Source organism: Microtus ochrogaster, unplaced genomic scaffold (assembly GCF_000317375.1).
Source record: "Microtus ochrogaster isolate Prairie Vole_2 unplaced genomic scaffold, MicOch1.0 UNK29, whole genome shotgun sequence".
Classification (NCBI taxonomy): domain Eukaryota; kingdom Metazoa; phylum Chordata; class Mammalia; order Rodentia; family Cricetidae; genus Microtus; species Microtus ochrogaster.
The window spans coordinates 3450071-3462515 of NW_004949127.1; the positions used below are offsets into that span (position 1 = coordinate 3450071).

Sequence of the window (12445 nt, forward strand, 5' to 3'; positions counted from 1 at the left end):
GCACCAGACCTCATTACAGATGGTTGTGAGCCACCATGTGGTTGCTGGGAATTGAACTCAGGACCTTTGGAAGAGCAGGCAATGCTCTTAACCACATTTCAAGAATGAAGACCAAATAAAGCCAACAACTCCTAGGAGGGAGTCCACCTCCGGCATGGAGTTTTCATTCAATAACCTTATGGCTTCTGGGAATGCCCTTTTCCACCCATATAGGGTACCCTTTGGATTTTTTTACTTTCAATTAACCCAGCCCCAGTAGGGTTGTAGGCAGTAGGAAGCACAATTGTACCCGGTTGTCTTTCCAATGGCTTTCCACTCAGCGGTATATGCCATTATACAAAACATCTCCAAAGCAAGCAGGTCAAGGCAACACCCTGAACCACTGCCCCACAGCTAATAATGGGGCTACAAGATGACCTTGGTGGAGCACTCTGAAGGTCTGCTGTCATTTGTTCTGAGCAAGCGTCAGGTGATCCCAGAAGCTCACAACTGAGGCACTAAAGTATTACATAAGCATGGTCTAATGCTGCATATAAGGAAGTTCCGTCATTTGTAGCCATTGCTTCCTCCACACAGATCAAGGTTGGGTGGAAGCCTGGACAGGAGGCACTAACTGAGCTGGTTTTCTGTCATCCTCAGGCATTCCCTCTGAGCCATTATACTTCCACATCCTCAAGTTCTTCCACGGAGCCTCCCTACACTTCTATACCCCTGATGAGCTCGGTGCGTCTGGCTTAATCTGCTCAGACCCACTCAGCAACAAGGGTGGGTATAACTCTGCTCTCCCCTGCTGTGCCCTGGCTTGGCACTGTGGCTGTGGCTGTCCCTCTTGCCTCTCCCTGAGTACACCCTTGATGTGGGAGTCCCGTCCGTATGCTCTAAATACCATTGGTGAATAAAGAAACTGGCTTGGCCTGCTGGGGTAGAACTAAACAATGCTGGGAGAAAGGAGGCAGAATAGAATGTAGCCCCGCTGGAACTTTACCCGGTAAAACACAGCCTCATGGCGATACACGGATTACTAGAAATAATTTAAATTAAGATATAAGAGTTAGCCAAAAAGAAGCTAGAGCTAATGGGCCAAGCAGTGATTTAAATAATATAGTTTCTGTGTGATTATTTCATGTCTGAGCTACCTGGAGGCTGGGAGACAAGTGGTCTCCTTACAACACACCTTGGCTGGGTAAATCATCTTCACCCTTAACATGACCTCCTTCTGGAGGGACATGTAGTCTGGGGGATACTGACCCATTCCTGGAACCGGCTTGATCATCTTCCCCTGTATTATTCTATCAGCTGTATCTTCTGTGAACTGCCCCTAGGGCTTTGAAGCCTTCAGACCGTTCCTGAGAAAAAACGCTCCCTCTTCCTGAAACCCAGACAAACCTCTTCCTCCCCTATATCTTTCTTTATTTCCTCTGTGTTGCTCTCTTGCCTTAAGAGTTCCTTTGCATGCTGTCTAAGTCACTTAGTTCTGCCAAAGCCTTTCTAATTTATAAAGATCGTGGCCCAACGATGGACTCAGCAAAGCCACTAAGGGTCAACACCAGCCTCGAGGGCCCTGATGGGTCATCCTTTTCTTTAGCTCCTCTGTGAACACAACTCTATCTGGCCCAGAGAACTGCGGTTCAAACACAGCTCTTATTCCTAGTTCCCTCAATAGCATCCGCCCCTCCTCTATGGTTCCCAACCCCTGCAATCTGTGGGAACCCAAGAAGCAGAAAACCAAGTGTTTTGTAATAACCCAGTCCATCAGGGGCTGATTTCGCTCTCATTGTCTCACGTCCAAGGTCATGCAGCCTTTGGTTTAAGGAAGGATGGAAACTTACTACAGGATAAAAGGACTAGCCAAAGAAACCTGCCCTGGCCCTGAAACCAGAGCCAGTGAAAGAAACACATCCTGGCTCTAAGACCCTAACCAGTGAAAGAAATAGTTTAGCGTTGAACCCAGAACCAAAGAAAAAAAAAACCCTGACCCTGAAACCAGTGCCAAAGAAACATACTTTGGCCATAGAATCAGTCAGTGAAAGAGATATGCCCTTTCCCTGAAATTAGAGTCAAAAGGAGAAAAACAGTCAGGGGAAGAAACATACTTTGTCCTGAAAGCAGAGCCAAATCTTCCCTTGAGCAACTACTCAGACAACCAACCAATCCCTGAGCAGGAAAGTGAACCAATCCCTGAGCAGAAAACCAACCACTCCCTGAGCATAAAAATCTAGTCAACCTGAGCTCAAGGGACTGAAATCTGACCAATCCCCGCCCTGGAAAAACTCCACCCCTAAGAAGCCCAATATAAGCTCGGTGCCTGTTCAGTTTGCTGCTTTTCAACCCTGGCAGCGGCAGCCGCTCTCCTGGATTCCTCCCTCCCAATAAATCTCCTGAATCCTGGATTACAGGGTTTCCCTTTTCTCTACTAAAGGCTAGACTCAAGAGATATCTTATCACGTTACCATCTCTCTCTTCCTTTTTATCTAATTTACTGGTCAAAACAGAGGCTAACACGGAAGACGCCAGGCAGCTGCATCTCCCTTTCTTGTTGCAATTAATCCTCTACACAAACAAGCTCCTGCTTGGCCACCATCTCAGCTCAGAGGCATTTCTAACTGCACACAGCGGCGGCCACCATCTCAGCTCCAACACATTTCTTTTTATTTTATTTTATTTTAGGTTTTTTGAGACAGGGTTTCTCTGTGGCTTTGGAGCCTGTCCTGGAACTAGCTCTTGTAGACCAGGCTGGCCTCGAACTCCCAGCGATCCCCCTGCCTCTGCCTCCTGAGTGCTGGGATTAAAGGTGTGTGCTACCACCGCCCGGCCCGACATTTCTTTTTTAAAAAATATTTTTTATGGTTAATTTAACTTCATTTTATGTGGACTGGTGTGAAGGTATCAGATCCCCTGCAACTGGATCTTCAGACAGTTGTGAGCTGCCATGTGGGTGCTGGGAACTGAACCCAGGTCCTCTTGGAAGAGCAGTCAGTGCTCTTAACCACTGAGCCATCTCTCCAGCCCCATCCAACGCATTTCTAACTGTGCACAGCAGCGGTCCAGCAACCTCCACAGCTGCTTGATGAGAGTTGACTCTGATCTCAAAGACTGCAAAATTTTCTCTGAGCTTTTCACTGTTTTCAGGGCATCTCTGTATTCGCATCACCCCACTCATCATTCAGGCATGATGCTCCGCACCACACAGATGAAGACTGACACCCTAGGATCCCCGCCACAGATACTCCTAATCCTGACGGTTCAACCTTGGGTGAACCATGCACTTCCTCCTAGCACAAAGGCACACGAACACACACCATAGGGAAAGAACAGGTGGACTGGAATTTCCCCCGCCCTTGTTCCCCACCACGCACTCACTCCTTCCCAGCTCATATTCGGTTCTTTGGGGTGCCCGTCAGTTATGTTGTGTAATGAAACATGTTGTATTCCCCCAGATAGGGTGCTCACAACAGACCAAAATACAGATACCACCGAAGTCCATCCAACATGGTGAACCAGGAGTTTTATTGGGGTTACTTCTAGGAGCAGAAACGACTCAAAGACAGCTGTATCACCAAAGCTCATTCCGACATGGGAACAGCTCACAAAAGCTAAGAAACCTGAAAACATTGCAGAGCCTGCAGGCACCCAACAGGTTGGAGAGGGTACTTCCCAAGTGACTGGTCCAAACTTGTTCCAGGAAGCTCAGCTGGTTTCTGCTTCTCCCAGGTCTGGTTTCAGAGCTTTCTTTGCTGCTCAGCTAACTCCTCTGAGGGAGAGGGACTCTGCCTTTACAGCCTACAAAAGGAGGGAGGGGCCTAAAGAATCTAGTCAGTTTCAGGGAGTTCCTGAAGCTATTTTCGGTTGTTTAGTTTCCTCTTTAAAGAGCGTCCAGGCAGGCTCTTTTTGGCTCGTTTTGGAGATAACTCTTACACAACAGGGTTATCCTCGGGAACTAAGAAATGAGAATTCTGGTGGAGAGCAGGTCAGCCTAACAGCAGAGCTGGAACACATCTCCATGTAGCCAGAGTTTTTCCATAAACTCCTTGCGTGAAGTTGGGATTCTTTACTTAACAGGAAAAAAGAATCCCATGGTGAGCCAGTATCAAGCAGAATCAGTGTTTATTAAGAGAAGAGTCAAAGAGCCAGTGGTAGTGGTGCAATCCTTTAATCCCAGAACTCGAGGGGCAGAGGCAGAGGCAGAGGCAAACAGATTTCTGTGAGTTCAAGGCAAGTCTCATCTACATAGCCAGTTCCAAGTAAGTTAGGGCAATATAGCCAGATCTTACCTGGGGGTGAGGTGGGGTGGGGAGGACAGATGTGGGGCTGGAGAGATGGCTCAGTGGTTAAGAGCAATCACCGGCTGTTCTTCCAAAAGACCCAGATTCAACTCCCAACTCCCAAGTGGCAGCTTACAACTGTCTGTAACTCAGGTCCAGGGGACTGACACCCTCACAGACACCAGTGCACATAGAATAAAAATAAGTCATTAAAAAAAGTAAGAGAGAAGGAAGGAAAAGAAGTTTCAAGTCAGTATGATGGTACATGCCTGCCATCCCAGCACTTGGGACGTGGGGGCAGAAAGATTAGGAAACCAAGGCCATCACAGACTTTAGAACAACTCTGAAACAGCCTGGAATACACGAGAGTCAAAAGAAACAATTTCCAGAAACCACGGGCTATTAAGGGAATAATCCAGTGGCAGGTACAGGCTTCCTGCTACAGGTTATCTACCAGAAAGAGAGGCTCCTGAGGTTCCTAAAATAATACATAAAATGGCCACCTCTGCCGGTTGCTCATATAACTGGATGCTAAGACTAGAAACACCACCTGCCTTGGTCATGGAACACAGGGAAATCAAACAGAACCTGGACTGGAAGGAGCCAGGAAGGCTCCTGGGATAGAACATCACCAGCTGTCTTACTTGGGTGTGGATCCTCATGCAGAAGAGGCAAGTCTGTTCCAGGAGTAGCCACCCTCCTGCCTGGACCCAATGCCTGTTCCACAGAAGGACCATTAAATCCGGTATTGTACCAGTCAATCAGAAGCTCATGTCTGGAAGGTCATAGACTCTCACACGGAGGCTACTGAAGTTGTTTTATCAAATGGACACAATGTGCCGATCACCTTACATTCCAAACAACTGTTTCAGCCCAAAGAGCAGTGTGGCCGTCAGCTGTGGTCCTCTGTAGCGCCTCTCAAGCCTCCAAAGGAGGAAAGAACAGAAAAGCCAGAGGAAGATGGGAGAGGTATGGTCCAGGAGAGAGATGACAACTGCACTCCTTTAATTTATTATTATTATTATTATTATTATTATTATTATTATTATTATTATTATTATTAAATGTGTGTGTGGGCCTGGTGCTATGGAGGTGGATCTCCTGGGTCTAGAGCTACAGGTCATTGTTAGTCACCAACACTGGTGTTGGGAACTGAATTAGGGTCCTCTGCAAAGGCAGTACCACAGTCACTCTCCAGACAGCTATTACAAGCCTGGGCCTGTCAACACCCTATCATGAAAAGGGAACAGTTTATGAGACTCTATCCCTTCCTGAGGATTTATGGAAAGCTGATGATTGGCGGGAAGCTGATAGTACAGCAGCTAGTAGGGTGTCCATGCTCCCGTAAGGAAACCCTTACCTTATTCCCGGAATCTCTCTCTAATTTTTCCTTTTAGCTTTTGGGCTTTCCCCCTGGTCTCCCCAGCACACTCCTATTCCCATCAGTGCTTTTCCTGTATTAAGTATTTTGAGACAGTCTCCCTGTGTTGCCCCTGGTTGGCATGGAACTTAATAAGTCAACCAGGCTGGCCTCAAAGTCAGGGAGCTGGGATTAAAGGCTTCCGTGGTCACATCTAGCCTGCTTTCCCTCTTGCTAATAAACTATCTCTAACGCTAACCACTTGTCCTTGGTGCAACCCTCTGTCTCGGCACCAGAATCTGGGAGCAGGCGCCCTCTGAACTCAGATCTGAAGCCTGCAATGTGCTTTTTCTTTCCCTTCTCCTTTCTGGATATCAGCCAAAAGCCTAGCATGCTTCCCCTGACACTCCGGACTTTCTCTGAGCTCCATGCCTAACTTAAAGGCAAGGTTTCTCTCCATTTTCTTCCTTCTGGCAGCTGTCATCAGGATCCTGCTATATTTATCTCAAAGCTTAAAATGATTTTTTTTTCTTTCCTATTACTATGTGTGCAGATCAAAGGCTGGAGTAGGGGATCTTCCTCACTGCTCTCCAACTTATTTCCTGCAATTATCTTTAATGATGTGTGTGTGTGTCCATCTAGATAAGCGCACCTGAGTACAAAGATAACTGAAGATGCCAGAAGGTGTCCAATTCCAGGAACTGGAGTTCCCCGAATATGTAAACTGCTCGACATGGGTGCTGAGAAGTGAACTCAAATCATTTCCAATAGCAGTCAGCACTGAGGAGCAAGCGCTCCAGCTCCTTTTTCAAGACAGGGTCTCTCTGTGTTGCCGTGGCTGTCCTGGAACTCACCCTGTAGACCAGGCTGGCCTTGAACTCACAGAAATCTGTAGGCCTCTGCCTCTGGAGTGCTGAGATTAAAGGTGTGCTCCACTACTGCCCAACCACAATCTTTTCTTATACAGTGGGTTTCTGCGACATTCCCAGGAAACTGCAGGTTTACGGACAGGAAGAGAGAAAGGTGTTCGGCCTCGTCAAGCCCTGCTTCTCTATGAACAAGAGGCTTCAACTGGAATCCAAGGTAAAGGGCTTTACTTTTCCTTCTCATGGCCCCCAAATTTCCCCTGCCTTCATTTTCCACCTTTCACAGGCCAGGACCAAACATGATGGTGAGAGGTCCCCCCCAAACACAGTGGTGAAAAGTCCCAACCACACACAAAGATGATACAGAAAGGCCACAGGTCAGGTAGGATGTGGTCCTGTCCCACTACCCTGTTCCTCTAGCCTCTGGGAGCAGAAGAACCAGACAGCAGCAGCTTTACCTATACCAGACACAGAGGCTGAAACAGGCGGCTCTTGACCATTTGACCAAGTGTAGAAATAAGACAGACCGCACAAAAGGGCGAGGGAAACAAAGGAGACCTTAACACAGGACCGTATGAGCGGCGAGCCCATCTCTTACTCTCCTGGGACGGAGAACTGTTCCTTTAGTACTGGGAACTTGTAATGTCATTTGTAAATTAGATTCGCCAGGCTGCCCTGACGAAGAGCAGAACTGAAACCGGTCCACCATCGTTAGTCTCCTCTGAAGGAGGACGCACCGCACGCCAGGGACAGCGAGCGGAATTCATCTCATCTCGGCGACAGCTTCACCAATTCACTGACGTAGTGGTGTGCTGGTTTCACATTCCAGGAGCTCACCACAGGTGAAATCTGGCATTCCATGTCAAGGGACAGATAAGACACTATGTCCAGAAAAGCTGAGGGCCTCTAGTGAGAAGGCGCTGTCCGGCCTGGTCTAATTTTAACTGGGGCCCGGTGTATGGGGGAATCCCTACCAGAAATACTGTACTGGGAACGAAAACGACCTACACTGAGGGATGGGGATACTGACACGGGACTGAACTGAATGCTGGGAGGAAGGAGGTGGAGTCAACGAGAAGCCATGTAGCCCCGCCTGACACAGACACCAAAACTTCACCCATGGCGATACAGAGATGACTAGACTTGGGCTAAATTAAGATATAAGGGTTAGCCAATAGGAAGCTAGAGCTAATGGGCCAAGAGATTAATAATTAATTAATATAGTTTCTATGTGATTATTTCAGGGCTGAGCAGCCGGGAACCAACAAGCAATCTCCTTACAACAGGACAGATGGCTCTTGCAGACAACTGGGATTCGGTTCCCAGCAGCCATATGTCAGCTCACTGTCCACCGCCAGAGGGCCTGTAACCCTCTTCTGACCTCCCCGAGAACTGCATGCACATGAAGCAGGTGCATACATACATGCTGGTAGATGTTCATACATATAATTGTGTAAAGTAAAAATACAGGCATTGAGCTGGGGAGTCTAAATCTGTGGTAAGAGATAAGTATGGGAAAACTTGGGCAGCAGGGGAGGACACCAAACTCCTCCAGCGCTCACGTCTTACATAAAACGGCTTTGCATGTCTCCTTAGAGCGCGTGTTTAGCTTACTTACAACCAATACTATGTAAATATGACATAAATAACTATACTGTATTATTCAACGGATGATGGAGGACTGCATATATTCATTACAGATACAGCCCCAAACACTGAGACCGACAACACTGAAACCCTGAATACGGGGGACCTGTTGGAGAGAGAACATTCCAGAACACACAGCATCACTCTACTACTGTGCACTTCTTTCTTTCGTGAGACCCAGGCTGTTCTAAATTCATGGCGGTTCTCTTGGTTCAGCCTCCCGACTGCTGAGATTACAGGCATGAGCATGCTCAGCTTTAAACTGCTTTTTTGAGTAAGCTATGGATGCCAGCCCCTACCGCACAGGAAAGCTAAGATCACAGCTTCTGGAAAGAAAACATTATAGCCTTCAACCTCAGAGGATACAGGAAGTATTAACTTTGAAAACTGAACTGAGTCTTAAACTTTTGAGTGATTTCTGATCATCAAAATGATGTCGGTCAGTGGGGACACACACCTTTAATCCCAGCACTCGGGAGGCAGAGGCAGGTGGATCTCTCTGAGTTTGAGGCCAGTCTCCTGGTCTACAGAGCTGGTTCCAGGACAGGCTCCAAAGCTACAGAGAGACCCTGTCTTGAAAAACAAAAAAATAAGTAAGTAAAAATAATTAAGTAGGTAAGTAAGTAAACAGAAGAAAAGAAGGGAGGAAAGATGGAGGAGGTTGAGACCAAGCGTGCAAGAGTATGCAAACCACAGTCTGGAAGATTACAATCACACGTACATATTAAAGAACTAGTATCCAAGTCGTAAAGTTTCTACAAGTTAATGGGACAGAGCCCAATAAAAAGACATGCAACTGGTTCATAACCAAAGTCAAACCCTTCCACATCACTCTTCACGAGGGAAGTACAAATTATACTAGCACACCAGTGCATACCCCTAGAATGCTAAAATCTAAGAGAGTGACAGCACCAAACCCTGGTGATCTATGAGACAACCAGTCCTTCAACCATCTGTAGTTACCAGAGCACCAGTCCATCACCCATCTGTAGTTAACAGAGCAAACTGGACCTGAACCAACCTCTTTGGAAAACTGGCTAGCACTGGGCAAGTCAGACTTCACCCAGTGAGCAAGGGTTCCAGTCAATAGTATCTACCCATTACAAATACAAACACATATCTAAAAAAAAAAAAAAAAACACAAAAACCTGGTTTATGGCTTAAGGATGCTCAGAGAAGCTGAAGAAAAAATAATATATATAGTACATATGTATACTCATACTCATACACACACACACACACACACACACACACACACACACACACACACACACAGCATCCCCCAAACTAGAAACTGTTCAAGCCAGTGAACAGACAAATAAGGTGTATTAGTAAAACACATCATGAAGCAACAAACATAGACCATTCATACATTCCAACAGGAGGAGGCACCGAGGTACGCTAAGGGAAAGGAACTGAATACAAGTGCATACAGTAAAATCTGCAAAGTGACCGGCTCCCCGTCGGTGACAGGATGAGCTGGGACCAGGTAGAAAAGAGGAAAAGAAAACTTCAAAACCTTCTTTAGTCAGACAGGAACATACATTTGCCACTGAACCGTACAAGGAACAACCTGATCTCACTGTACGCGGATGGCCATTTCATAAAAAACAAAGAAAAACCCCTAATAGCTGAATCAATGTTTTATTTCTGGAAACCTTTGATAGTCAAGGCAAAACCACGACTTCTTAAAGGTTTAACGGGGCGGGGGGAGGGCCAGCTAGCACTTGAGTTGAAACCAAGGACCGTGTATAAGCCGCAAGCTCTTAACCTCCGTTTTCACCAGGAATGTTTAAGTTTAGCTTAGGGAGCACACTACGTAGTATGCAGGACCTAGTTAGTAAACAGCAGGATAAGAAACAGCAATTAGAAAACACGCAGAAAACGATCATTTCATCTGGCACAGTCTACGGCAGGCTCTCATCTGAACCCATTCACTCTTAATCTTTCCCAGAAAACTCTCCTTTCTCACGCCGAGAAATGGGTGCTGTGGAAGGAGGGGGAGGGCCGGTTTTTCCTTAGGCCTTACACCCCCACCCACCTCAGCCTTTTAAAATGGAAATCAAGGTTTTAGAAAACCAAATTATATTTAAAGCTATACAGGAACTCAACTACTGAAGAAATTTTCAATAGTCTTGTGAAATAAAGAAGACGTTTGCAGAAACATGGTGAGTACTTCACCCTGGTTTCCTGTCTTCTTGGAAGCTATCTTGCAAAAGGCCTCAATTCCAAGCGCACATACCCCACAAAGGGCAGGTTCCTACGGGAGAGGAAGCCTGAGGAGATCTCGGCTTTTATCACCAATGCCGCCTGGTTGGGCGACTGCCAACTGCAGGGCTCAAGTAGATTTATCTCTCCTGGAGATCATGTAGTACATTTGCCTAATGCAATGCCCTAGATTTTACAAATTGCATCCACAAATGATGCACTTGCAAGCCTGCAGATTTGAACTCTTCCAAGGAAGACCCAGACATCTGCAGACGACTGTCTGCCCTGGCCATCCGCAAAAGCACTGCTTGAGACTGCTTACTCCAAATCTGATTTTAAATTTCTGCGAATTCCTTGGCTTTCAGAAAACTCGGGGTTGAGCCAATGCACTAATGTTCAATCTGCATCCACACTACACAGTCAGAACCCACACATATCAACGATCTTTGGAAAGCTTTTAAGGCTAAAAATTTCTATTATGTGGCCATAATGAGTCCAACTAAAGGAAATCTGAGACTATAAATAGCACAATAGCATCACCAGGAGGGGAGTGAGTGCTTTGCTTAAAATGGCACAAGGCAGTTTATAATTCGATATACTATATATTTCTTAAGCTATCAAATATTAAATACGAGCCACCAAAAGAAAAAAGATGATTCGTGCTGAGGGAGATAAGAATGCATTCTCATAAAAAAAAAAGTTACATATGCCACATAACTATCACTTTTTAAGGCACTTCTTCGTCTTGCAGCATTATTCACTGCAAAGGAGCTCGGATCTAACTCCCAAAAATGATGTCACAAAAACCCCAAATGCAGAGTAATCGACTCAATGCTGGTGCAGTCCAGGGCTGCCAACTATCAGTCAAGGGTAGCGCCACAGTGCAAGAATCCATCAGGCTGCCCACGAGAATCGCCGCTTGTTTTCTATACAAACGAGACCTTTAAAGCGCCAACCTGAAAAGCCATTTTAAAAACTGCATTTGCCCGCCGTGCCGGCTTAGAGGGATCACCTGTCCACGGGCAGGAACCTGAGTGGGTGTAAGATGGCTTCTCCAGGCCGACTGGGACGCAGTCACACGACGGCGCCTTCCCGGTGTAAAGGCTTTAAAACAAGTATGTGCGGGAAAACCCACTCAAGAGGGGCGAGAACTTCCCAACCGTTTCTGCTGGGACGCGAACTCACGGCGGAGCCGCACCGGGGTGGACCCGCCCGCCGCGCACCCCCAGGACCCCGCGCTCCCTCCCCATGCTCCCGCGCCCCTCCCCACAACCCCGCCACTGCAGCTCGGCTCTCCCCGAGAATTAACTTTCTAATAATACAACTTTAGGCGGATGATCGCGGGCGGCACCCCAGGCCGAGGCCGACCTGGAAGCGACTTAGCGGCGCCGGCTGCGCAGCGCGCGGGATGGGTGCCCCCTCGTCGCCCGGCCGAGCTCACCAGGTACCAGACGCCCAGCAGGATGGTGCCGGTGCGGACATGGCAGCACAGGCAGCAGCTGTGCGAGTAGAACCGCGTCCAAGGCGCGACCATATTCATCGCTCCGACGCGCGTACAAGTTTGCGAGAGCGTCGTCCGCGTCGGTCCCGGCTCCGCTAGCCCGGTCGCCCGCTCCTGGACCTCTTCCCCCGCACGCTCCGACGCCCCGGCCCGCTCGCCCCGGCCCTTGGCTCCGCGCTGCCCCGAGAGCCCCGAGTGGCGGCTGCGGCGGGACACTGAGCTCCAAGACCGCGGCGACGCTAGGGGGCAGGGGAGGCGAGGCCTGGGTCACGTGGTCTGCCTGGGCTTGTGATGTCACCGCGGGCTCCAGCCAGCTGCGGGCGCCGGGCACTCTGCGCAAATAGTTGCGGGGTTGCTGGACCCTCAGGGAGGCTCCAGGGGTTTCCTTCGGCCATGGGTGCAACTTTGCTTGGGATTCGGATTCGTTCCGACTGTGTTTGCCTCGAATCTAGCTTGCAGATAATCGGTGGATGCCGTGCTGGAACCGTAGTTATCTTGCAAACTGGAGGAAGGGAAACGCGTGGTATGTATGATTCCAGTCAACTGCAGTACTTTGAACCACTGCGGAACCCGCTGAGAGCAATTTGTCTCAGCTTCCCAG

The 12445-nt window shown here is 48.0% G+C and overlaps 1 protein-coding gene across 1 annotated transcript in view; it reads right to left on the bottom strand.

The window, feature by feature from the left end:
* The window catches only part of Laptm4b (lysosomal protein transmembrane 4 beta), a 50689-nt gene extending 38617 nt beyond the window's left edge, over window positions 1-12072 (bottom strand). The window contains exon 1 of the mRNA XM_005368142.2: window positions 11785-12072. Coding sequence (XP_005368199.1) covers window positions 11785-11883 — 99 coding nt within the window. The 5' untranslated portion in view covers window positions 11884-12072. The remainder of the gene's footprint in view (window positions 1-11784) is intronic.
* Between the last annotated feature and the right edge of the window lie 373 nt (window positions 12073-12445).